Source organism: Peromyscus californicus, unplaced genomic scaffold (genome assembly GCF_007827085.1).
Source record: "Peromyscus californicus insignis strain IS unplaced genomic scaffold, ASM782708v3 Scaffold_9__1_contigs__length_137607984, whole genome shotgun sequence".
NCBI classification, from domain to species: Eukaryota; Metazoa; Chordata; class Mammalia; order Rodentia; family Cricetidae; genus Peromyscus; species Peromyscus californicus.
Window position 1 is genome coordinate 74,129,177 of NW_026294617.1, and position 26,443 is coordinate 74,155,619.

A 26,443-nucleotide genomic window follows, 5' to 3' on the forward strand; every position below is an offset into this window, starting at 1 on the left:
CCTGTGGTTTGCACAATGAGTCTCATACTGGACACAAATCATACATGATTGTCTTGCTTGAACTTTGATGACCTCATCCCTTACCTTTGGAGCACAAGGAGACAAGGTGATGGCCTGAGATGCTTTGAGTTTTATGATACCAAACTCAAATTAAATTAGTTCTTAGTTCCTGGGCCTCCTTGTTTTGTGTTGAAATTGATGGTAAACTTGTTGGGAGTGTCTGCCACCTAGTGGCTGTATGTATTAACACAGGAAGCAGAGGGCTGGAGAGGTAACTCAGCTGTTCAGTGTGCTTGTTCTTGTGGAGGAGCTCTGATGCCTCACAGCTGTCCATCATTCCCGTTCCAGGGGACCCAGGGCCCTAGTCTGACCTCAGTGGGCACCAGCAAGCATTGGTGCACATACATACATGCAGACAAAATACTCACATTCGTAAAATAAAATTAATCTTTAAAAAAAAAAGCCAAGCAGTGGTGGCACACACCTTTAATTTTAGTACTCGGGAGGCAGAGGCAGGCAGATCTCTGAGTTCAAGGCCAGCCTGGTCTATAGAGTGAGTTCCAGGCCAGCCAGGGCTCCACAGAGAAACCCTGTCTCAGAAAGCCCAAAGCCCCAGGAATAGGTGGCAGGAGAGGAGGAATGAGAGGCAGGTCTCCTGGACGTGTGTCAGAACGACAGGAGCATTCCGTAGAGGACTTCTGCATTGTCCTTTTATTTTTACCCGAGGTCTGCGGTAGGTTTTACAAATGGCAAACTGCTTTGCCTTTTTATGGAAGTAAAGTATTCTCACGTAGCTCTGACCCTCATCACATCTGCTCTGGGGCTGCTGTGTTCCCAGTGTGATTGCTTCTGTTCTGTCAGGATGTAGTTGAGCAAGGAAACTCGGGTTTAATGCTAAACAAAAAAATACTGATAAGATAAACCTGTCTCTCAAATCAAATCATCACACATCCTAAAGCCTTCCCCGCCTGCCTCCCCCACCCCCTCTTCAATACAGGGTCTCAGTGAGCCCGGTCTGGCCTCCAGCTTACTTCGTAGCTGAGGGTGACCTTAAGCTTCTCATCTTCCTGCCTCCGCCTGAGTGCCAGGATTACCCATGACTGTTGGAGTGCACCACCACACCTGGTTTATCTGGTGCTGCAGGTCAGAAGCAGGGCTGCCTGCATGCTAGGCAAGCACTCTCCCACCTAAGCTGCGTCCCCACGTCTGCAGCCAGTGTAACCTGTAGTTGTTTGGCTGATGTGGAGGTACCTCTGTCAGGAGGGTTACCGTGAGTTTAAGGCCAGACTGAGGTACCCAGTGAGACCTTGTCTCAGAAAGCAAGAAGACAAAACAAATTATGTGTATTACTATACACAATCCTTTAATAAAAATTATAGCTTCACTTAGCATGGATTTATTGATTATTGATCATGTAATAGGCACTGGGCCATGTTGCATAAAACATGATTCTTTTCTTATAGAGCAATAGAATACAATGGACCTTTAAAGATACAGTGCAAAACAGAGCAGGTGTGGTGTCTATTTTCTTTTGATTTTCAGTCTCACTAGTAGCCCTGGTGGGCCTGGCACTCTGAGGGATCTGCCTGTCTGCCTCCTGCATGCCGAGGTGTGCACCATTACACCTGACTCAGCTATGGTGTCTGTACTGGAGTTCTGTAGAGCAGTTGAGGAAGAGATTCAAAGGAAGGAGAGCTGACCTGCTGGGAGGTGTAAGGAAGACTCCTCAGAGGAAAGCTTTGCTATGAAAGTTGAGGGATTCTTTACTGGGTGTGGAGGGAGTAGGAACAACTGATGGCAGTGCCCATCAAGAGCAGCTCTGGGAAAGGGGAGACCAGAGCAGAGAAGGGGGCAGGGCTGGAGGTAGGCTTTGTATACCATGGGTAGTGGAGATTCCTAGAACGACTGTCATCAGGAAACAAACCATTAGATTTTGATCACTGGGGGAAATACAGTGGCCTAATAGGAATGGGTCTGAAGCGTTCAGAGAGCCAGAGAGATGCATTGCAGTCCATGCTTAGTAAGTATTGACAGAGGCATTCGGGTCTGGGGCGGGGAAAGGAGAAAGAAATCGCAGCTCCCTGGATTTTAGTCTGGGTGTTTGGGTGATAGTTAGTGCTGTTTGATAGGTAGGAATAGAGGAAGAGGAGTGAGTGTGTGAAGAGACAGGAGTTTAGTTTTAAGTTCTGAAATAGAGAATTTAAAGTTACTCGGGAGAGGTTGCAGTTTTGGTAGACAGCTGGCTAGGTGAACATAGAGATGGGAAGGAACTGTGGGCTTGAGAGGGTTGATGCTAGAGGCCTGAGCACACAAGGGGAGTAGATAGGATTATGGCCTGTGAAGAGGTCACCCAGAGGAAAGCAAGGCTCAAATAGTTGCCGAACCCCCAGTTTTGTGGTGAGGAGAGTTCAGAGAATAAGAGAAGGCAGTGGTGTGGAAACGCAAGTCGACCATTCAAAGAGGGAAACAACAGAGGCATGAAAGTGAGAGCCAGAGTCTGCGACTGTCAGTGTCGTCAGCCAGGTGAAGTCCCTGTGTGATTGGGGTCGTTGTCAGCCAGGTGAAGTCCCTGTGTGATTGGGGTAGATCACTAGAGGTGGCGGCATGTGCCTGTAATCCCAGCATTTGGGAGATAGATGCAGGAGGGCCAGAATTACAAGGCCAGCCTCAACACATAGCTTATTCAATGCCAGTACATAAGATTCTATCTCAGAAAGAAACAAGATGGGGCGGGGGGGGGGGGGGGGGGCATGGTGACACATGCCTTTAGTCCCAGCACTGCAGAGGCTGAGGCAGGCCAGCTGGATCTACATAGGGAGTTCCAGGACAGCCAGGGCTATAACAGTGAGACCCTGTCTCAAAACCAACCAACCAGCCAATCAACCAACCAACCAACCAACCAACCTATTTTATGGGTCTTGACTCTGAAAAAGAGAAGAAATTTGACTTAGTGTAAGTGTAAGCCAAGTGTTAAGAGAATGGAATCCTGGAAAGGTGGGATGAGTATTGCCTTTAGAACCTGACCTCCGATTACCCCTGTATCTTTCATAGTCTGGACTGGTGTATACCGAAGATGAATGGCAGAAGGAATGGAATGAATTGATCAAGCTTGCCTCAAGTGAACCCAGAATGCACCTCGGTACCAATGGAGCCAGTGGTGGTGGGTAAGTGTGTCTATGTCGGGGAGCAGGGGTCGTCTTTGTGGTGTCCCTACTGAGTGAGCTCTCAGATCTCCAGCTCCAGATCGAGCTCTGAACGGACGTTGGGCGGAGAGAGAAGCCATGGCAAGGGCCCAGAGGTGTGAGCAGCACAGTGCATCTCCAGAAAGGAGGCAGTGCAGAGAGGGATGGGGCAGGCGGCCCTCATGTGCTTGCTGTGCAGAGAGGGGTGGGGCAGGCGGCCCTCGTGTGCTTGCCGTGGTGGGGCAAGTGTCCACTGGCCCGTGGGAAGGGTCAGCTTGTGTCCCGTGTGGACTTTGGAGAACATTAGGTGAAGTGGCTCAGCCTCTAAAGTGAATAAATTACAAGGAAATGAAAAGAACAAGAGACTCAGAGAACAAGGACACTCATAAAACAGCAGTTGGGATGTGTGGGCATTGGTGAGAAGACTGGGAAAATGAACAGTGTCTACAGGTTTTCATTTTAAACGTGACTTTGAAAAGGTATTGTGGCTGTTTGCTTTTAAAGGAGTCCTTTAAAATTTAGTTTATCTCTGTGTGTGTCTGTGTGTATGTGTCTCTGTGTGTGTGTGTGTCTGTGTGTCTGTGGACCTGCATGTGTGCTTGCACCTCTGTCTATGACATGTGTGCAGTGTCAGCAAAGGCCAGAAGAAGTCAGATTCCCTGGAACTAGAGTCACAGATGGTTGCAAACTACCATGTGGATGCTGGGAATTAAACCCTGGTCCGCTGGAAGAGCAGTCACTCTCTTGATTGCTGAGCTATCCTCCTGCCTCCAGAAGGAGTCCTTTTTGTACATAGAAACTGAAATATATAGATGAAATATATAGGTTTACTTCAAAGTAATCCAGCAGAGTCGAGTCAGAAGGGGAAGGGTAAGGAATTGGATTGAGGTGTAGGTGAAATGAAATTGCCCGTGTATTCAGAACTGTTGAAGGTGGGTGATGGCTTCCTGTCGGTTTAGTGTGATATCCTTCCTTTTTCTGCTCTTGGGGACTGAATGCAGGGTCTTGAGCGTGCTAAGCATATCCTAATCCCCATTGTATTCCGGGTTGACTACTTAACATGCAGAGTTTTGAGCTTTTCTTTCACAAGAAGTTCTAGTTGAGTTGGAATGAGGTAAGGCTTGGGAATCTGAGGTTCTAACAGCCCCCCTCCCCTGTTGACCCTTGTCGTTTGGAGATGAGGGAGGGCCATTGGAGTTTAAGTAGGAGATTGATGAGTGAAACTGCGCATATGAGTACACCGATACCCAGGCAGATGATAAAGCGAAGGAGAAGTTAGAGTAGAGAGGTTTTAGAAGCAGGCCAGGCCAGGATTGTGGGAGTAAACAGAATGGTGAGGAGATACGCAGGAGACACAAGAACCACACAGGAGATGGAGTTGATCCAGCCAGTGAGTAGTTGAAGCTAAGTAATAAAACGAACACATTTTACAAACTTTAGTTGAGCTGCTGAGTAGATGGTGAGGCTGTTCTTTAAGAGAACAGGAAGAGGAATTTGGAGGTTTCCTTTCCTAAGACACACATGTTGTGTGGGTCGTGTGGGTCAGGAAAGCACGATGAAGCTGTGAGATTGTGTATTAGGCTCTTGGATAAAGAGATGTGGGAGGTGAATATAAAGAGTTGGGGATCCCCTCCAGATTGTTGACTCTTTATTTATTATGTATGTGGGGGGATCCACGGGGAAGTGTGAGTGCTCATGTGTGTCACAACGTAGAGTCAGAAGACAGTTACAAGGAGCCAGCCCTTTCCTTCCAGCTGCCACAGGAGTCCCAGACATTGAATGGAGGTCATTGGGCGTGGTGGCAAGCACCTTTGCCATGTCACCAGCCCCTTCCTTCCAGATTTGTAACACCATTTCAACCCCATAGCTTTTTCTTGGATTTCCTGATTGCTAAAACGGGAGTCGAACCAACCACGTAGTACAAACTGATCTGCAGGGCATTCTCTTCCCTGGCCTTATTTCTTCCTTCTCCTTCTGCTGTGCCTCCTCGCCCTCGTCTCCTGTGACTGTAGAGTGGAGAGCTCAGAGGAGCCCGTGTACGAGAGCCTCGAGGAGTTCCATGTCTTTGTCCTTGCTCACGTGCTCAAGAGGCCCATAGTGGTCGTGGCAGACACCATGCTGAGGGACTCTGGAGGGGAAGGTGAGTCAGCTGGCAGTCCTGTGGGTCTGCCTCAAAACGGTCCTGTGTGCAGAGACTTGGGCTGAGCACAACAGCAAGACGGGGAAGGAGATAGCCAGACTCTTGGGGTGGGCGTGGGGGGTGGGGGGTTACATTAAAACCGTGGTAACTTCTCAAGAGATTCAAAGGAAAACTGTTGGGGTTAATTGGCGTGGGTGCTCAATTCAAAAATGGGATTGAGGGCCTGGAGAGATGGCCCTGACAGCTAAGGGCGTGAACTGCTCTTGGAGGGACCCAGGTTCAGTTCCCAGCACCCACATTGGGCAGGCAGTCACAGCTGTCTGTAAGTCCAGCTCCAGGGGACCTGGCATTCACACACCTGTGTGCATGCCCCACACAAACCCACAAATACCTATGATTTAAAATAGTAAAATAAATCTTTAAAAAAGGGAGAAGTGGGGTAGAGAAGCGGAACTGTTCAAGGTCTAGCCTTAGTAGTAACAAAGTTGTGGTTTCCTGCAGCGTTTGCCCCGATTCCTTTTGGAGGGATCTACCTCCCATTGGAGGTCCCAGCCAGCCAGTGTCACCGGTCACCTCTGGTGCTCGCCTATGATCAGGCCCACTTTTCTGCACTTGTGTCGATGGAGCAGAAGGACAGTGCCAAAGAACAAGGTGAGGATCCAGAGTCTGTGTCTGCTTTTTGCTCTGTGTTATTTTTACTCGGAAGTGGAAATGATAGCTAAGAAGGAGGAAAACAGAAGTCCAGACAGTGCCAGTTTTTGTTTCTGTTTTTTAAACCAAGCTGTACAATATCACCAAGAGTTTTTAGCCTTAAAAAGGGAGTGGTTTGGTGAAAAGGGTGTGTCTGTCCCTATTCTGGAGTAAAGGTCTGAGGTACCAGCCTTCCAAGGGCTGCGTGCTGCACAAGTCGGGAAAGTAGGCCGGTTCCCTGACAGGAGTCCAGAGATTAATAGGCTAATGTTGTGCTGGGCGGTAAGGGGAAGGCCAGTGGTTTTAATGTAATTCACTTCTAAAGTTGAGGGTGGATGGACTAGTCAGTCATAGGCCCAAGTATGAGTTCAGTGGAGTCCATGCATGTTCATTTGCCTCCTGCTCTTCTCAGGAAGACTTCCTGATGCGTGTTTTTCCCTCCCCAGCTGTGATCCCGCTCACAGATTCAGAGCATAAGCTGCTGCCCCTGCACTTTGCTGTGGACCCGGGAAAGGGCTGGGAGTGGGGCAAAGACGACAATGACAATGTCCGGTTGGCCAGGTGAGGCCGGTTTCTTTCGCCTTCCGGATGCACCGTAGCCGAGATCTTCCCATGTCAGTGGCCGTGCCCCCCCTCCTGGTTCAGCGGCAGGACAGTCACAGCCTTGGGCTGGCCTTATTGGGAAGGTGGAGAGGTGGAAGGCCGGCCAGGCGTCAGGACACTGGGCTCTTGCAGCTGCCTTTTCTTTCTTCTTTTCTAGAACAGTGTAAATGTTCTGCCCAGTACCTCCCAGAGTCCCCAAAGCACTGGTCAGAAAAGCAAGACAACCAAATCCCAAGGTTGTGTCCAAGCCAGGACCAGAAGGGTTTTGAACAAGTGGTCCAAGCAGTCTGCTCTTAAGTTTCATCTCTCTGGCATTGAGATAGCAAGGAAAATGTGTTCTCAAAGCTGCCTCCTTATAGTCTGGTAGGATCTCCTCCCACCTCCCTCCATGCCTGCAGAGATGTGGATGTAAACTTGGGTCCCTTACCTCTTGCCTTTGGGGCCTTTGCAACTTTGGGAGCTGCCTGAGAGGGTTTGATTTTAAAGTTTATTACTTTAAAAAAAAGTCCTTAGAGCTGGGCATGGTGGCCTACACCTCACATAGCACTCGGGAGGTTGAGGCAGGGGAATCACTGCAAGTTCAGGGCTGGCCCAGACTATATAGTGAGCCCCTTTCTTTAAAACATAGAGAAAACCAAAAGCTGTAGTCCTCACCTGGTTGTCAGAATCTGCTAAATGATGTCAGAGCAGTGATAATGGCCGCTGTTTGATACCTGGGCTCTGGACAATGTTGAGTCCTTTCCAAAGGACTGCTTGCCTTTGAAGTACTAGCTGTTTAATTTTTTCCCTCCTTTTCACAGTATAATTCTGTCCCTGGAGGTCAAATTACATCTGCTGCATAGCTACATGAATGTGAAGTGGATCCCACTGTCATCTGATGCACAGGTGAAGGCTGCTGCCGCCCACAGCCCTCTGGGTGTCCTCACTGCCAGCGACAGGAAGAACAATGGCGTCAGAACCTGGCCGCCTCCTCTCTGTCTCCCTGTGGCCACCTGTCTCTAGTCACACTCTACTTTCTTACTTACTCTGCGTCGTTATTTGACTCACTGGGGACTGAACCCAGGACCTCCACATGTTGGGATGTGCTTCACCACTGAGTGACACACCCAGCCCCGGACTCGGCTTTCTAATACCGAACTACATTCCTTAAGAAACCTGTCTTCTTTTTTTTCTTAATAACTTGAGATTGTCATTTCTGTGTCTCTGCCCCTCACTCTTTGGATAGATCTGTTTGGGCACCAGAAAGAGAATGCCCAAGAGCTCCTGATCATGAGTTTAGGAGCAAAGGCAAAGCTCCGAGCTCCGGATTACGGAATGTATAAAAGCAGTGCTCAGGTTTGGGTGCTTCTGGTTAGTTAAAGCTTCCTGGAGATTAATTTTGAACAGAATTTGACATAGACTTGTAATAACGAACATACTGGTATCTGCAAAAATAATTTTCCAGCCAGGCAAAGCAGCAAACACCTGTAGTCCCAGTATTTTGGGAAACTGAGGCAAAGGGATTGTGAGTTCTAGGCTACCCTGGATTGTGTAACAAGACCCTGCCTTGAGTGAAAGAAAGAAAGAAAAGAGAGAGAGAGAGAGAGAGAGAGAGAGAGAGAGAGAGAGAGAGAGAAAGAGAGAGAAAGGGAAGGAGAGAGAGAGAAAAGGCCGCTGCTCGCCCAGAGGCCTTGCATTCCAGGCTTCATTGCTGGGGAGGCACTCGGGCCCTTTGGATCTCCCAATGCAGAGAGCCAGGGAAAGGTAGACACAGATGGGGTCTTACTTGGCCGTGACCCCCTGGCTGAAGCCCTTCTCTGGAGCTGGACAGTCACTCCCCGGATGGAGTGCACGGTGCACTTGCCACTCTCCTGTTGCTCCCTATTGCTGTGCTGGAGACCATGACCAAAACAGTAACGTGGGAAGGAAAGGGTCTGTTTGGTGGCCATGCTCTGATACCACTCCATCATTGAAGGAAGCCAGGGCAGGAACCCAGAGGCAGGAACTGAAGCGCAGGCCATGGAGGAACGCTGCTCACTAGCCTGCTCTCCCCACTTTCTCACACAACCCAAGACTACCCACAGTGGTCCGGGCCCTCCCACATCAGTCACTAATCAAGAAAGGCTCCTCAGACTTGCCTGCTTGCCAGAATGATGGGGGCAGCTCTTCAACTAACATTCCTTCTTCCCAGATGACCCTACCCTATATCAAGGTGACACAGATACTCACCAGGATACTACCCTTTTTTGTGTGGCCAGTCCCTGTAAGCAGGGGCTACAGGGGGCCCTGTAAGCTGTTAGATAGGTTCCATGTCTCTGGGAGCCTCCCCACAGCAGCCCAGTGAGGTAACTCATCGCTGTTCTCTCTTACAGGCTCCTCTGGCCCAGCCCGAGTCCCCCACAGCCTCAGCTGGGGACGAGCCCAAGTCCACTCCTGAGTCTGGGGAGTCGGACAAGGAGTCGGTGGGCAGCGGCTCTACCGGCCATGACGGCAGCGGGCGGAAGGAGAAGTCGAAGCCAGACCGGGAGAAGGACAAGAAGAGAGCGGACTCTGTGGCTAACAAGCTGGGCAGCTTCGGCAAAACCCTGGGCAGCAAGCTTAAGAAGAACATGGGGGGCCTGATGCACGGCAAGGGCCCCAAGCCTGCCGGGCCGGGCGGCGGGTCTGGAGTAAGCAGTGGCACCGAGACCCTGGAAAAGAAGAAGAAGAACAGCGCCCTCAAGACCTGGAAGGCTGGCAAGGAGGAGGCCGCTGGGGATGGGCCTGTGTCTGAGAAGGCCTCGGCCGAGTCTCTTGGCAATGGAGGGAGCAAGTACAGCCAGGAGGTGATGCAAAGCCTGAGCATCATGCGGATCGTAATGCAAGGGGAGGGCAAGTTTATTTTTGTTGGAACCCTGAAGATGGGCCAGCGGCACCAGTATCAGGAGGAGATGATCCAGCGCTACCTTGCAGATGCCGAGGAGAGATTCCTGGCAGAGCAGAAGCAGAAGGAAGCTGAGCGGAAGATCATGAATGGAGGCTTAGTTAGTGGGCCGCCTCCAGCCAAAAAGCCAGAGCCAGATGGCGGGGAGGACCAGCCCAGTGACTCCCCAGCAGAGTCCAAGGCACTGGCATTCTCTACCGCTTACCCTGGGGGCTTTACTATCCCTCGACCTTCTGGGGGTGGAGTCCACTGCCAGGAGCCCCGGAGGCAGTTGGCAGGGGGGTCCATGTGTAGGCGGCCTTCCACCCTATGCCACCTTTCCCAGACAATACCCTCCTGGGCGACCCTACCCTCACCAGGACAGCATCCCATCTCTGGAGCCAGGCAAAGATGGAGTTAACAGGGGTGCCTTGTTACCACCCCAGTTCCGTGTGGCTGATTCCTATAGCAATGGCTACAGAGAGCCCCCTGAGCCAGATGGATGGGCCGGAGGTTCCCGGGGGATTCTCCCAACCCAGACCAAATGCAAACAGCCGAACTGCAGCTTCTATGGACACCCGGAGACAAACAACTTCTGCTCTTGCTGTTACCGGGAAGAACTGAGGAGGAGGGAACGGGAACCAGGTGGGGAACTGCTGGCGCACAGGTTCTGAATGGGTAGAAAGAACCTCGGCGGTGGCGGCGGCGGGAAAGGGGCTAAACAAAGAAAGTTCAGCTCAACTCTGGCTCCTCAAGACCCAGCCCCTGTGTCCATGGGGCAAGTGCAGAAATGTTTGTGAGAGCTGGAGTGCAGCAGGCTGGCAGGAGCAGGACAGGGCTGGCACTCCCTCAGGGCTGTCCTGCTCTTAGGAAGGGCTGACCTCAGACTGCAAGACAGAAGGGGAAGACTATCTCATAACCTCCTGGGCCCTGTCCCAGGGCCCAAGGGGAAGTAGGGAAATAATTGGTGTGTGTGTGGGTGGGAGGTGGGTGGACATCTTGGGGGGAGGAACCAGGAAAGAAGGTCCTCAGTCGGCTAAGGAAAAACCAGACCAAAGTTCATTGACTTTAGAAAAAAGCACATGGTGGTGGAGTTGGGAGTATAGAGCGAATCTGAGATACTGACCATGTTTGATCTTGGTTTGAATTAGGTAGGTGACAGGCTTGGGTACATTCTTCTTCCGGAAGGAAGGGTCAGGCAGTGTGTGCCTGGCCTACTTAGAAAGGGGATTTTAAATCCCAGTGAGTGAACGTCGGAAAGGGAGGAACTTGGAGGAGGATTTTTTTTCCTAGTAAGTTTTATGTTCTAGCTAGTCATCTGTCATCCATTCTAGTTTTAGGGGAGTCTGCCTGTTGCCCCATTTTTCCTCATCCTCTTTGAGGACTGAGCTCAGCTAAGTTAAGAAGTTGTGATTTAAAGAAGTTTTTATTTTAAAAGCAAGCCCTCTTCGGGAGAGAGAAGGGTGTGAGAGCGGCCTCGTGTGGGGGGCTCTCTTCAGGTGGGTGCAGTGAGCTGTTTTAACTACTTAGCAATAACTACATGTGGGCTTTGAGTGCACTGAGGAGGGCTGAGGGGGCCAGACGCTTGGCCAGACCGTTGGAAACTATACCAAAACCCTCTGTAGAGCTCTCCTGCTGCTGCGTTTCCGTAGAAAGCAGCTTATTTTACTGACTAATTTTTTTAAAGAAAAAATAAGACCCTGGCAAAAAAAAAAAAATTAAAAATTACTTACTCCCCAACCCCCATTTAAGTGATTTTTTTTCTTCTCCTACCTGTCTACTTCTGGAGAATGAACTTAACATCTTGGCTTCTTTTGTTAAGCCATAGCTGACCTTAATCTATGGTTAGTTTATTAAAATAATAAAAATACTTTGTAAGAAGAATTATTTTTGATATTAGGACTGGTGTTGAAGCATGGGATGGGCTAGGGGCCATTTATAAAGGTAGCTAGAGAAATATATTTTAGTGAACCATAGCCACAGGCCCAGATTAGTCCCGGAGAGCTGATCTGCCTTTGGAGTTCTCCCTTTCCTGAGCCAACCCTGTCCTCCAGAGGGGGAGTGGCCCCAGTGGGAAGAGTCCCTTGCAGTTTGCACAAAGCACAAGTCTGGACAGCACTTGCTCTGCCCAGAGCCATGTCGAAGAGCTTTAAACCAGAAGACTCCCTCACCACTTGTCCTTTCTCCTCGTATTTTTTTTCTGGGGGAAAAATCATCTATGCAATTGTATACACTTGTGGCTGTACATGAAGAAGGGCGTGAGTGTGCTTCCGTGTCCAGAGTGTTGACTGGCTGTTCTGTGCTTTGATTTCTTTACTGAGGTATGTCATCACCCACATTTGATGGAATGTAATCCCCACATTGGATCTAAGGCACAAATGGCTCTGCGTGCGTGTGCGTGCGTGTGTGCGTGCGTGTGTGCGTGCGTGCGTGCGTGCGTGCATGGGGGACTCGTGTGTGTGTGTGTGTGTGTGTGTGTGTGTGTGTGTGTGTGTGTGTGTGTGTGTTTGGTGGGACTCCTGTTTACATGTTTCTTCTGCCTAGTCAGGATAATGATCACACACTTCCCCTTGGTAACAAAGCTAGTCAACAATTCCTCATTGAAATTATTTAGTTTAGAAAGGCTTTTTTCCCCTCAAAAAATTTGAATGTCACTTCCATATCTGTCAATCTGTTGATTTAATAATTTCCTGTCATTATTTTCAGACAATTTTTGTTTGTTTCTTTGCTATGTAACCCTGGCTGGCCAGCCTGGTACTTGTTATATAGCCCAGGCTAGCCCCCAACTTATAGCCACCCTTCTGCCTCAGTCTTGTGAATTGTGGGACCTGGGTGTGAGCCGCCACATCCAGGTTTCTTTAGGCTGGAACCTAATAGAGATGAGCATTTCTGGCAGGTGTATAAACTTAAAGGTCTATTCAGAAATGGAGGATTTTTTATGTTTTTGTTTTTTTAGATAGGGTCCTCCTTGGGCCTTAAATGTATGGCCCTCTTGCTTCAGCTTACCAAGTGCTGGGATCACGCCATCCAGTATATAAACATAATATAAAAAGCCCAGACTGACCCAAACATCAAAATCTTGGGATGTAACAGGAATGGTATTGAGGTGGAAGCAGTGAGCCCTGAATTGAACAAATATGAGGACAAATCCTGTCCATTTACGTTTTGATGTTCATAAAGTTCGTTTGTTTTTACATGTTTTGACTTTTTACAGAATACTGCATCCAGATGGTATTTATCTTGATTCATGGGTTTTAAGCACTCCTTCATTTTTTCTCCCAAGGTGAACGAACGCCTTGTGCCTTGTTCTCATCATCTTAGACTTGTCCCAGTTTCTGGAGTTTGAGTGGCACAGATGAGCCCCCTCCCTTCCTGACACTACAGACACCCTGGTGTGCACAGCTCATCATCCCCCTACACCCTCCCTGGGTACCTGCCTAGGTGAACAGGAACAGAGACGCCCCGCTGGGGTTTGCCCAGTAAGACCAGGGAAGTTGCTCTCTTTGGATTGCTGTGTTTAGACTTGATCTGTTAGTAGATTGTATTCACCACTCCTGTTTTTAAAAACTGAGAACAAATGAAGAGAAACAGAAACCTTGTATCATGTTTGTTTTTATTTATATGGTACCCAATCTTAATTGTTTGCCTTTTCAAAGCAAAAATAAAAGGAAGTTCCAGGGACGGGAAGGGAGTTCTAAGATTATGTGGAAAATGGGTCTTAGGCCCTTTAACTTTTTGTTAAATTAGTTTTAATTGGGAGGGTGACTATTAAGGCACCAAAAGGCCTCTCTATCTAAGGGTTTTTTTTTTTTCTTTTTTTAAAATAAGGGATGGTGAACTTTATTTTTCATTCTTTTTGGGGGGTGACCGAGGGGTTGAGTAGGATGGAGTTAATGAATAATGTCTGGAAAACAAAACCGATCAGAATTGGCTTGCAGTTTGGTATAGACATGCCCATGCAATTACTGTGGTGGGGAGAAGTGAGGGAGGGTTACGTGGGGAACTTTCAAACCTCCCTTGTTTAGAGGGTCATGGGAGTGACAGGAAGGTAGACCCTGTATCCCTAGGTGAGGCATGGCCTCATCTCTCAGGCTTACATTTAAGTGCAATTACTCCTGTTAATCCAGGGCATCTGGGGTCCTACTGAAGTTAATGGAGAGAGGAGATCTTCAGGGTTCTTCTTTTCTCCTTTCCACTTAACATGGTTACACCCTCTCCCCTACATTCTCTGCCCTGTCCCCAGCTTCCCGCAAATCCACTACAGGCCGGCCTCCAAATCCTTCCTCTTTACTCAGGCTGGCTTAATTGAGAATTGCAAAAGACTTCTTCATACTGTGTTTTATAAATAATATAAATTATATCTTTTTATTTAGTTTTTAAGATGCAATTTCTAAGAGTGAGGGATGGTGTTAAGCTCCTTGCTGTGCCTTAAAATAGAAGTACCTTCCCTCACCATAGGCTTCCAGAGTCCACAGACAATAGAGCAGAAATTACCCTGACTTTATATTATATACTTGGGTGGGGGGTGATCCTGAGCCCAGAGAATGGAGCTGGTTCCCTGAGATCTGGCTCTTGCCTTTCTTCCTTCAGTCACGTGCCCAAGGTTCCAGGCACTTTGTTTTTCCTTCAGTAAAGGAGCATTTGGGAAATTATTGTCTGTGTATTACTCAGACACCTCTGGACTCTGCCCTCTTTTTCCAAGGAGGCAGTACCACCCATATAGCCATAGGTGAGAACAGAATTGGAAGCCGTTTTCTGGCTTGGAACACGTACTCCAGAGTCTTAGAATTGAATTCTTTCCCTCCATCTCCAACTGCAGATTCAGTGAGTCATAGAGGCTCTGTCTCTTTTAATAATATTTTGCAGATACCCAGTCACAAATTAGGGTGTATTGCCTCCTGTGCTTAAGCTGATTAACTATCATGCTTCCGTGTCGAATTCCTGTGCCCCTCCATTGGTTGCGTGGGTGGGGGCAGCACAAGTGATGGAAGCTGTCTGAGGAGTGGGGTGGGAAGGACCTTGGCCTCTTTCTGTGTTTATAACTGGATCTGTGATTCATCCTGTGAGTCACTCAGCTCCACCTCCCTCCTCCAGCTGCCCCTCCCAGCAGCCCTTGCTCCTGGCAAACCTGTAACCAAAACAGGGGTCTGAAAATGGAAAAATCTGAGACAGCTCTTTGCCTCTCTATGCCCTTTCCATCCAGTAGTGGACCGCTGGGTTTGTGCTGCAGGTGGTGAGAGTCTTCCGTTACCTAATGCTCAGCTGCTACCCTTGCATTTCTGGTTAGGTGATGATCCGAATCACCCAATTTATTTCTCTGACCATTCTTCCTCTGTATTCTGCTGTTCCCATACCTCGAGGTATTAAAGACTAGAATGAGGCTCTCGGAAGAGTGGTGGGGAGAAGAAAAGTGGATCATGGGAATTTAAACCATGGGCGGGGGGGGCAACACCTCTTCCTACGCTGCTTCCTTATTACAGTTCCTACTTTATTCCACAAGACATTAAGAGGTGTGTGGTGGGGTAGAGGTGTTCAGCAACCTTTTGGACTTCACAATAAGGCTTCTGGGCCCCCTTCTTAGCAAGTACATGCCTGTTCCAGACTGACTCGGCTCGCTAGCTTCGCTGTTTCCACAGTTGCAGCCAACACAAGGAACTTTGGAAGCTGAGGCTGGAAGGATGTGTGCTGTGGGGAAGGGAGTATTGAATGTCACGACCCCCCCCTAAGGATTGCTGCCTCTGTACAGACTCAAAAACAATAAAACAGCAGCTCATTAACCCTGTTTTGTGTTCACGTCCTGTCTTTCGCGGTGAAACATGCTACCCTCAAGTTGCCCTCCCCCCGTCTCCGTTCCTTGTCTCCTGGCACCCCCCCCCCCCCCATCTTTGCTTCTTGAGTTCAGCAGGGAAGGAGGGGGAGATGTGATCCTGGAGCTGAAAGAAGGTTTCCAACCCCTAGCTTTCAAAGTCCAGAACATGAATCATTCATTAGGAGATCTGGTGACTGGGTTGGAGGGGGAGGGAGTCGTGTACCTGGGCAGGGCTTTCCTGGGGAATAAGTGGGGGCGGGAGCGGGGAGGTGCGCTTGCAGTGAGTAAAGGCTGGCTTAGATACTACGACCCTTTCCTGGGCTTTCTACACCTCCCCCTACTCCGCTGCTGAGGTTTGCACGCCAAAATACCTGTACTGCATCTGCATCCCAGACGCACCAACTTCCGCCCACTTCACTCGCCCCTCGGCCTGTCACGCTCTCCGGAAAAGGACACAAGGTCCCGTTCCCATTTACATCCTCTTCTCAACCCCTGTTGTTACGTTGTCAGAGGAGGTTGAAAATCAAAGGCCGAAACAACAACATAATCATAAAACCCATAAATAAACCAAACAAAAATAACGAGTTTCCTAGTATTTCATTTCTCACTAAACAGTACAGAGAGCTGGCCCAAAATGTTCCCATTTAATAATTACATTACTGTGCCCCCCCCCCCCCGCAACTTGTAATATTCACGAACATAGAGAGACTAAAATGTGGGATTGGGTAGAGGGGATCTGGGTACTCCCCAGTTACCCCCATTTCTCCCATCTTTCTTAAGGCCTCCATTTCCTTTTTTACTTTCCAAAAAACTGTGAGTGTTCTCCTTTAAGGGGCTGGGCATCTTGCCTGGCCTCTTTAGAGTTACCGAAGTTTCCAAAGAGCCTTCCCTGTCTGGGCAGGACACACCTTTCAAATAAGACCCCCCGGAACTGTGCTCTTCACATCCCAAACGGTGTTTCCCCTGGGCCCTCCCTCGCCTCTTTCTCCGGGGACCGCTTGGTTTTAGCCTCTCCCCAGAGAGAGTGAGCATCTTCGAGGACTCCCGCCCTTAGCTGCTCCACTCCCGGATGGAGCCAGGGAAATGTGGTGGGGGGGCCGGGGCCAGAGTTTCAACATTGCCCCCCAGAAAGAGGAGCCAGAAATGGGGGTAAGGAGAAGGAATGGGGGTGGGGAGGGGGGCGGGGAGTGGCAAGATGGTGTGAATGGGGATGCTCTGGAAATTAAGAGGGGAGAAAGGATCCAGAGGAGGGTGTATCTGTTTTATCAACTGTCATGGAGCTTGCTCTGCCCTTTCAGTCTCGAGTTGTCTCATTATTCATTAACTAGCCCCTCCCTGTCCTGTCTGCCAGCCCCAGGCCTGAGCTCCTGGCAGTCACTGGTCTCAGTTTCCCTGAGTAGGAGAGGCCCAGTGTGGGTCCCCAAAGGCAGCTGCTGAAGGAATCCCAGATCCTGAGCTTGGGAAGTCCCAGATTAACTCTCCCCTTCTCAGTTCTCTGGACCGAAGTCTGACGCAGGCCACAGGATGCCGGAGCACAGCAGTCATCAGCTTGGTGATTGCCTGGCCTCTGGTTGCCCTCCCAGGTAATAATCTGACTTTCCAAGACTCCTTCAGAATTCCTCCTACCCCAACCTTAAGTTCTCACCAGAGATGGCACTGTATTCCTTTCCTTAAAGTGTTTCTGCCTGAGGCTTGCTCTCCTGTCTCCTCAAGAGCTGGTGGGGAGCTCCAACCTTGGTGTTCCCTCTGCTTTCTTGCCTTGGTTAGCCCTTTTCTTATTAACTAGTCCATGACCACTGAATGTCTGCTCTGTGCCATGTTCTGTCACTGAGCTGTTAGAGGTTACAAAATGCAAATCATTTCCCTGCTATCTGACATTCTAGAAAGAGGAGTAGGTATGTGGACATGTGGGCAGCAGTAGGAACAGCTGGAACTTTGCTGCCCTGTTCCTCTTTTAGGAGAGAAGATCCTAGCATGGGCACCAGGGCTGCGGAAAGGGCGAGAGCTGGAGCTGCCTGGAACTCTGATCTGCACTAACTTTAGGGTCACCTTCCAACCTGGTGGATGGCAGCGAAATCAGGTGAGATGGTCAGTATAATAGAAAAGACAGAAGCTGGGCATGGTGGCACTGACCTGTGATCCCAGCATTCTGGAGGGTGAGATGGGAAGGCCATGAGCATTCCAGGCTAGCCTAGGCTATGCAGCAATACTCTGTTTTAAAAACACAAAACAAAATAGAAGGACAGCTAGAGTGAACTGGGAAGGGAGTCTGGATTTGGACAAACACGGATTAGGGGTTGTCTTTTGACTGTTATTATTGACAGTAGGAATTATTTCTAGGGAAGTTGCCTTCTACTGGGGAGGGCAGAGGAGGAGGGAGGAGGCCCCAGGGTGGGACAATGATGGCTGTCCGAGGTCTGTAGTACCACTCTTGTGCTTCCTTTAGGATACTCCCCTGAGCAGTGACTATGATTTTTCCCTGGTCAACATTGGGCGATTAGAGGCTGGTAAGTGTGAGGGGTTGATAAAAGGGGCCTCAGAACACCCCCTTTCTGTCCCCAGAAGGGTGGGGCAGGGTGGATTAGAAGGAATCCTCCCAGAGCGACCCCATGGTTATTCCACTCTCTGACTCTTGACTTCAGTGAGTGGCTTGTCCAGGGTGCAGCTCCTCCGTCCGGGGGCCCAGCTGAAGTTCATCCCAGAGGAGATTATCATTCACGGTCGAGACTTCCGTCTGCTTAGAGTTGGTTTTGAAGCTGGAGGGCTAGGGCCTCAGGCCTCTCAGGTAAGAACCCTTCCATTTGAAGAACCCTTCTCACCTTAGAAACCCAGGATCCTCTCCATGCTCCAGGGTCTCTCATCATTTGTTTTTGTTGTTTTTTCTCTTTTTGGGGACCTGCCACCCAGCTCCCAAATAAATCACACACGGAGGTTTATTCTTAATTATGAATGCCCAGCCTTAGCTTGGCTTATTTTTTTGCCAGTTTTTCTTAAATTATCCCATTTACCTTTTGCCTCTGGGCTTCTCCTTTTCTTACTTCTGTTTATCTTTCACTCTTACTCTGTGACTGGCTGGGGTGGCGGTGGCTGGCCCCTAGCATCCTCCCCTCCCTGTTCTCTTGCCCCCCCCCCCCCCACCAGATTTCTCCTTCTACTTATTCTCTGCCTGCCAGCCCCGCCTATCCTTTCTCCTGCCTCACTATTGGCTGTTCAGCCCTTTATTCGACCTTTAGGTGTTTTAGACAGGCAAAGTAACACAGCTTCACAGAGTTAAACAAATGCAGCATAAGAGAATGCAACAGGGCTGGAGAGATGGCTCAGTGGTTAAGAGCACTGACTGCTCTTCCAGAGGTCTTGAGTTCAATTCCCAGCACCCACATGGTGGCTCACAACCATCTGTAATAAGGTCTGGCGCCCTCTTCTGGCCTGCAGGCAAACATGCAGACTACACACTGTGTATATAAGTAGTAAATAAATCTTCTTTTTAAAGATTTATTTTTATTTTATATGTATGAATGGTATTTTATCTATCTATCTATCTATCTATCTATCTATCTATCTATCTATCTATTTTTAGTTTTTTGAGACAGGGTTTCTCTGTGTAGCTTTGTGCCTTTCCTGGATCTCGCTCTGTAGCCCAGGCTGGCCTCGAACTCACAGAGATCCTCCTGCCTCTGCCTCCCAAGTGCTGGGATTAAAGGCGTGTGCCACCACCGCCCGGCAGTAAATAAATCTTAAAAACAAAACAAACAAAAAGAATACAACACATCTTTGCATCATTAAACAAATGTTCCACAGCAGAAACAAACGTAACATATCTTAAAATAATATTCTACAACAATCATTTCTCTCACTCCAATCAAAGGCTGGAGCAAGTGATAGTCTCCTGAAGGGGAGGAGCCTGACCTGTCTGGCTCTGTCAGTTATGAACAGTAACTATGGGTAAATTTTCACCTCTAAAAAATGTGGAAAGTTGGATAACATTCCTAAGATTCCTCCCCAAATTAATATTCTATGATCCTATGGTTGTAGATTTGTTCCTCTGCCCACAGCACCGACCAATTGTGGAGGTCTCCTCCTCTGGGGCCTGTGTTAGCTGCTCTGCTCTATTGATGGTAAAGACAGAGAAACACATGCTGTTTCATTCTTTTTACTGCTAGTCTGAGGCTAAAGGATGGGATATGTATGCTCTCCTCCCCAGGTAACCATGGCCATCGTTCAAGCCAGAGCTCAGAAGTAGTCAAATCCAGCAGTATAGAGGAATAACCATGAGCAAAATTGGTAAGTGAGGATGCTTTAGGTCAAGGAAATGGGAAGAGTCTGAAATGGAGGGGGCTAGTTGGATAAAATATTTCTTCTTCCTCTCTGTCTCACTCCTGCTCCAGGCAAGGTTTCTGGCTCCAGAAAACCACCTATTCCTCTCTTGGAGACTTTAGAAGACTGGGAAGCTGAGCGGAAGAAGCAGGGGGCCAGAGGCTGGAGGGTCAGCACAGTCAATGAGAGATTCGACATAGCTACTAGGTGATGTCCCCGTCCACCCAGCTCCTGCTGCCCCCAAGTCTTCCCAGAGTTCCCTGGTCCTCTAAGCCAGCAGTTCCCGTAAACTCCAGCCTGTTCCCTCTTTTTAAAACCTGAGATCCCTTGGAATGGTCTTTCCAAAGTAGCTTCCTTATCATAATAGCTTCCTGTTAGCAGAGGTCCCTGACAAGCTGTGACGTCACTCTCCATTTTGCAGCCTCTCGGGTTACTTCTGGGTCCCTAATCGAATTCTGGACAGTGAGGTCAGAAGAGCATTTGCCCACTTCCATCAGGGCCGTGGACCGGTCAGTCTGAGATTAGAGGGTCAGGGGACAAGGGATGGGAGGGCTTCCGGTGAGGTCATTGTCAGGGCAAGGGCGGCTTAAGTGCAGTTCCTTCCACAATGACCCTCTCCTCACCCTTTTGAAGCGCCTGTCCTGGCACCACCCTGGCGGCAGTGACCTTCTCCGATGTGGAGGCTTCTATGTAGCCAGTGACCCTAACAAAGAAGATATCAGGTGAGGTGTCGTGGTGAGACTCGGGGCAGCTATTCTGGGAAGACTCGCTGCCTTCATTCCTGACCCCTTCTTTCCCTCCAGAGCAGTGGAGTCAATGCTCCAGGCTGGGCACTCTGATGTTGTCTTGGTAGATACTATGGATGAGATGCCTAGTCTTGCTGATATCCAACTTGCCCACTTGAAGCTGAGGGCCCTTTGCCTGCCTGGTGAGAATAATCTTTGAGCCCTCAACCCTAACCCTAACCTATTTGTATATTATACATGAATAATCCTTTAGCCCAATAATCTTTCACTTTTCCATCCTATCTTCATGGCCACAGATTTACCAATAGCCTGTTTTTCCCAAATGTTTTTTGTTTTATTTTTTATCCTCTGAGACAGGGTCTCATTATGTAGCCCTGGTTGGCCTCAAGATCACTATGTAGACCAGGCTGGCCTCAAGCTCACTGATCCATCTGCTTGACTCCGTCTCATGAGTGCTGGGAGGCATGCATAAAGGCATGCACTACCACATCCTGCTCCCCAACTTTAAAAATATAACTTTCCTGGCTGAATGGGTGTGGTGGTACAAACCTGTAATCACGCCATTTGGGAAATAAAATTAAGAGGATCACTATAATGAATCCAGGGCCAGTCTGGGCTACGAGGCACTGTCTCAAAACAAAAATGAAAAATAAAAAAACTTTATGAAATTCACTCTATCCATCTTAAGTGTACGATGAATTGTATTTACAATATTGTATACTCATAAAAACTTTTTTTAAATGCTGAGGATCAAACCCAAGGCCTTCATTTATCATGTATATGTGTATGTGTGTGTCTGTATGCCATGTATTTGCGGGTGCCTGTGGAGGCCAATGGTGTTGGCTAAGAGTCACCTGACGTGGGTTCTGAGAGTCCAACTTAGGTCATCTAGAAGAGCAATATGCCCTCTTAACACCACACCATCTCTCCAGCCCCCACTACCAAACCATTTTTTTTGGTTTGTTTTACTTTTTTGAGACAGGGTCTTACAGTCTAGCTCTGGCTGTCCTGGAACTCACTATGTGGACCAGGCTGGCCTCCAACTCATAGAGATCTATCTGCCTCTGCCTCCATGCTGAGATTAGAGTGCATGCCACACTCGGCCCTCTCAGATTTCTTAACCGATTAGGGTATAGACCTGGATCCTGACCTCTTTGCCCTTCTTGACCCCCCTGTTAGATTCATCTACAGCTGAAGAGAAGTGGTTCTCAGCCTTGGAAGGAACACGATGGTTGGATTATGTCAGGTACGCCCAACTTTCTAATCTTGATGAAGGAGTCCAACTTCTAGCCAAATGTAGTGGTGCACATCTTTAATCCCAGCACACAAGGCACGGGCAGAGGCAGGTGGGTATCTGTGGGCTCTAATCTAGCCTGGTCTACATAGGGAGTTCCAGGATAGCCAGGGCTATTAGTGAGACTCTGTCTCCAAAGAAACAAAAAAACAACAAAAATCCAACTTCTTCAGGCTTCTCTTGACGTGGGCTTCCCAGCCTCCCATAAATTCATCCCTCAGACTGTACTGCTCTTTCTTAGAAGAAGGAGCAGGTGTTTGGGAATCTGCCTCGCTTCTAACTCACCCCTCCCTCCCTCACATGCCCCTCCAGGTCTTGTCTTCGAAAGGCCAGCGACATCTCAGTACTAGTGACATCCCGGGTCCGTTCTGTAGTTCTTCAAGGTGAGGCCCTTGGGTCAGCTCTTTGTGTCCCTTACCTTTTCCTTCACGGGACTGGACAGTGTGGAAGGTTCAGTAGGAAGCACTTGGGCCAAGGCATCCTTCAGAGCGACAGTCTCCCTACTGTAACAGTTGTCCCCAACTCTACAGTGCTCTTAGTCCCTCCCACCGCTTTATCAGTGGATGGGGACAGGGTCAGGGTGGGAAGGGCACCTGGGATGGTGGTTCCTCTGCGGCACTGGGTGTTTGGAGAAGGTGAAGTCTGTGACCACTGAGCTTTGTTTTCTCCGTACTTCTCCCTGCCCTTTCAATCCCGCTTCCCCTCCTTCCCCTGCCCTCCGTCCTCTCCCCGCGGCTCCTCTTCCCATTCCCTCCTGCCCTAGCTTCCTGGACCCCCTCTTTGGTTCCTTCCTCATCGCCCAGAGCGTGGTGACCGTGACCTCAATGGTCTCCTCTCTTCACTCGTCCAGCTGCTTTCGGCCCCCGAAGCCCGGACACTGTTTGGTTTCCAGTCATTAGTGCAACGAGAGTGGGTGGCGGCGGGACACCCCTTCCTGACGAGGCTTGGGGACACGGGGGCCAGTGAGGAGGTGAGGACACTAGGTTTTGTTTGGGGGGCATTACTAAAGAAATGACAGTGAGAGAATGGTATAGCCTAACCCACTGAAGTGAACCGGTCTCAATGGGCTGAGTGAGCCCGAGTGAACACTCAGATGCTCACGGCCTACTACTCAATTCCTATTTTACCCCTGACCCCTTGGTGTCCTGCCACCCCCGTGCTTTAGATCCCTGTAGACTCTCGATCCCTTTTTTCTCTCCTCAGGCCGCAGTGTTTCCTCTTTTCCTGGACTGTGTCTGGCAGCTCCTCCAGCAGTTTCCAGCTGAATTTGAATTCTCTGAGTTTTTCCTTCTTGCTCTGCACGACAGCATCCGGGTTCCCGACACCCTCACCTTCCTGAGAAATACTCCCTGGGAGCGTAGGAAGAAGAGTGGACAGGTTAGTGACTTCTATTTTTTATTTATTTTTTCCTGTATTCGGACTTTGAATTTGGTCTTGATTTATGAAAACTGAGGTTTGTGGGAGGGGTTGGGGGAGCTCACTCTTGAGTTTAGACTTTTGGTCTCCATGTGATGCCTGAAATAGGAGGGAAGAGGGTCATGATTTGTCTATAGATGTAGGACAGATACACACACACACACACACACACTGGCTTAACAATCCCTGTTTAAAAGTTTTGTGTGTGCACAGTCATGTGTGTTAATGTGGATGGATGCATGCAATAGCAGTCCCGTGGAGGTCAGAGGACAAGCTCAGGAGTCGGTCCTCATCGTTCACCTACTGTCTGCTGTATACTCCAGGCTAGCTGGCCCATGAGCTTCCAGGGATTCTCCTGTGTCTGCCTCCCATCTTCCTGTGGAAGCCCTGAGATGGCTGATCCTGAGTTATGTGTCTGGCTTTGTGTGGGTTCTGGGAATTCAAACTCAACTTCTCACCCTCACATGGCAAGTGCTCTTCTAATCCACCAAGTCACTTCCTAAGCTCTAACCATCCATCCCTTTTCTCGCTTCCGCTGTCCAGTTCAACTCCTATACACAAGTTTACACCCCTGAGTACTCCCAGCCCCTTGATGGGAGCTCTGCGGATCTAAATCTGTCTGTCTGGGACTGGGATTTACGCTACAGCAAGGAACAGATATCACGGTTCCTTAATCCTGGCTACGATCCGAAGCATTGCCCAGGTTCCTGGCTCCCTAGGCAACAGGTAAAATGTCTACACTTCAATTCCCCTGACTTGCCCAAGTTCACACTACTAGATGAGATGTAGAAAGACAGGATATCTGAGTTCCTCAGAGAAAGCAACCGATGTCCTAGAATAGCAAACAGCATCCTTTTTGTCTTCATTTCTGTTTGTTAGGCTCCTTGTTTCATATCCATACATTACAAGTTCCTCTAAACTCAAGCTAATAGGCCCAGAGCCCTAAAGCCTAGTGAGCCATGAGCTCAGGGAGGCTTGGGGCTTCTTCAGTCTCGGGTACAATGTGACTGGAAGTCCCTCCCCACTTTAGAAAGCAGTGGTTTTCTCAGTTCCCTGTTGACTTTGCTTTCTCTTTTAGCCAAGCTTCATGGTTCCTGGACCCCCCAGTTCTGTGTGGCTGTTCACTAGAGGGGCCCTGACAGCCCTGAATCAGCTCTGTCCTTGGCAAGACAGCCCCTCCTTGCTGGCAGCCTCTTCTCATTGGCTCCCTCGACCTGCTAGATCCTCTGAAAGCCTAGCTGATCAGGAATGGGGGCTCCCCTCACATTGGGGAGCTTGCCCTCTACCTCCTGGGCTACTGCTGCCTGGATATCTGGGACCTCAGATCAAGTTCTGGAAACGCTGTTACCTGAGGGGAAGGCCTGAGGTCCAGGTGAGAAGGGAAAACAGACTGGAGGGGGGCAAAGGGCTGGAGGAAGTGGGGGCACTCCATTTATCCAACAGGGTCCACTCGGGATAACGGTGGTGGGGAAACTGCCTGTGGCTTGGACCATGTGCAATCTAGGGCACAGTCAGAAGAGGAGAGAGCGTTTAAGACTCTCGAAGTAGCAAGGATCTTAAAAATAGATACTACCACCGGGCAGCAGTGGCGCACGCCTTTAATCCCAGCACTTGGGAGGCAGAGCCAGGCAGATCGTTGTGAGTTCGAGCCCAGCCTGGTCTACAGATCGAGACCCAGGACAGGCACCAAAGGTACACAGAGAAACCCTGTCTCGAAACAAACAAACAAACAAACATGATACTACCTCCTTTCCTGGGCAGTGGTGGCCCATGCCTGTGTAGAGCATCCTGGTCTACAAAGTGAGTTCCAGAACAACCAAGGCTCCACAGAGAAATCATGTCTTGGGGAAAAAAAAAAAAAAAAAAAAGACAAAAACAAAAAACCTCCCCCCAAAAAAAAACAAAAAAGAAAACTAGCTGGGCAGTGCCTTTAATCCCAGCACTCAGGAGGCAGAGGCAGGCAGATCTCTGTGAGTTCCAGGCCAGCCTGGTCTACAGAGTGAGTTCCAGGATAGCCAAGGATATACAGAGAAATCCTGTCTTGAAAGATTTAAAAAAAAAAAGAACAGAAAAAGAAAAAGAAAGAGAGAAAGCTAGACTTGCAACAATATACCTTTGTACCCTGCTTCCCCCTCCCCAGACTGGCTCCTCAGCTCTTACAGTCTCTGGCCTCCAGGATGAGCTCTCTTGTCTTCAGGAACTATTAAGAAAATTGACACCTAGAGTATCTCCTGAGGATCACTGCAAGAGAAGAGATCCAAACACCATCCTCTCTCAGATCCGCTGAAACTGCTGGCATTCTCCAGGGCAGGGCAGAGGGGGTGTGGAGGGGGCTCTGCTAATCTCTATCTGACCTTGGCGTTCAGCTTTCCCATCCCAGCCCACAGAGGAGCTCACTCAGAGCGTGAGTTTCTGTCATCCGTGTGGCTCCCACCTCCAGCTCTCCAGTCTGGTTTGGTTCCTGGAGCTATTTTTGTTTCTCTTGATTTAAAGAGTAAGAAACAAAACCAATTTAGAGTATGGCTGCCTTTTTCCCCAGGCAATTCCGTACCTTTTAGATGACAAACTGTCAAAACTCTGAGGTCAGAGACACTTTTCATCAGTACCAACAAGATGTCCTAGAGACCTCATTCTCAACCCCTCACCGCTGCTTTGAAATCCAGTCCCTTAGTCTTCTGTGGGAATGAGGTGAATAAGGGAGACACCCTCTCCTCCCACTGTGTATTTTTGTAGTGGTATTTCTATTTAAGGAGTTCATTAAAGCACAGTATTTCTACACATTGCTGGTATTGTTTCTTGTGTTGAATGAAGATCTCAGCAAAGTGGATGGGGAAGGGTATGAACTGAGAGAAAAGTACCTGTATTATTAATAAGGAAATAAAGGACCCAAGTCAGGTGGGTCTCGGCAGAATTCACATGAAATTTGGGGAAAGAAGGGCTCCCCCTTTTTGTCGAGACAGGTTTCTCCGTGTAGTCCTGGCTGTTCTGGAACTTGCTCTGTAGATCAGGCTGGCCTGGAATTCCCCCACCCCCACCCCCGACTGGGTATGTGTGCACCTCTGGCTGTCCCAGGACGAGCTCTGTAGACCACGCTGGCCTGGATCTCAGAGATCCACCAGTCTGCCTGTCGCCCGAGTGCTGGGATTAACAGGTGCCATCACGCCCATAAGAAAGGCTCTCGCCGGGCGGTGGTGGCACACGCCTTTAATTCCAGCACTCGGGAGTCAGAGGCAGGCGGATCTCTGTGAGTTCGAGGCCAGCCTGGTCTACAAACTTAATTCCAGGAAAGGCGCAAAACTGCACAGAGAAACCCTGTCTTGAAAAACCAAAAAAGAAAAAAACAAAAAAAAGAAAGGCTCTCTCTTTGT

General features: G+C 49.1%; 2 protein-coding genes across 2 annotated transcripts in view; both read left to right on the forward strand.

Moving 5' to 3' along the window:
• Otud7b (OTU deubiquitinase 7B) overlaps positions 1–15,278 on the forward strand; it is a 61,321-nt gene extending 46,043 nt beyond the window's left edge. The window contains 7 exon segments of the mRNA XM_052729915.1: positions 3,052–3,164; positions 5,195–5,322; positions 5,824–5,973; positions 6,459–6,573; positions 7,416–7,500; positions 8,967–9,794; positions 9,796–15,278. Of these exon segments, the coding sequence (XP_052585875.1) occupies positions 3,052–3,164; positions 5,195–5,322; positions 5,824–5,973; positions 6,459–6,573; positions 7,416–7,500; positions 8,967–9,794; positions 9,796–10,170 (1,794 nt within the window). The 3' untranslated portion in view covers positions 10,171–15,278.
• Positions 15,279–16,129: 851 nt separating this feature from the next.
• Positions 16,130–25,855, forward strand: Mtmr11 (myotubularin related protein 11). The gene is given in 19 exon segments (XM_052729916.1): positions 16,130–16,454; positions 16,797–16,885; positions 17,262–17,385; positions 17,752–17,812; positions 17,948–18,090; positions 19,507–19,539; positions 19,541–19,586; positions 19,691–19,826; positions 20,041–20,128; positions 20,253–20,341; positions 20,423–20,547; positions 21,545–21,611; positions 21,972–22,042; positions 22,463–22,629; positions 22,863–23,036; positions 23,619–23,801; positions 24,154–24,447; positions 25,216–25,350; positions 25,352–25,855. Coding segments are annotated over 19 exon segments (2,157 nt in total). The 5' UTR covers positions 16,130–16,388; the 3' UTR covers positions 25,418–25,855.
• Positions 25,856–26,443: the final 588 nt, after the last annotated feature.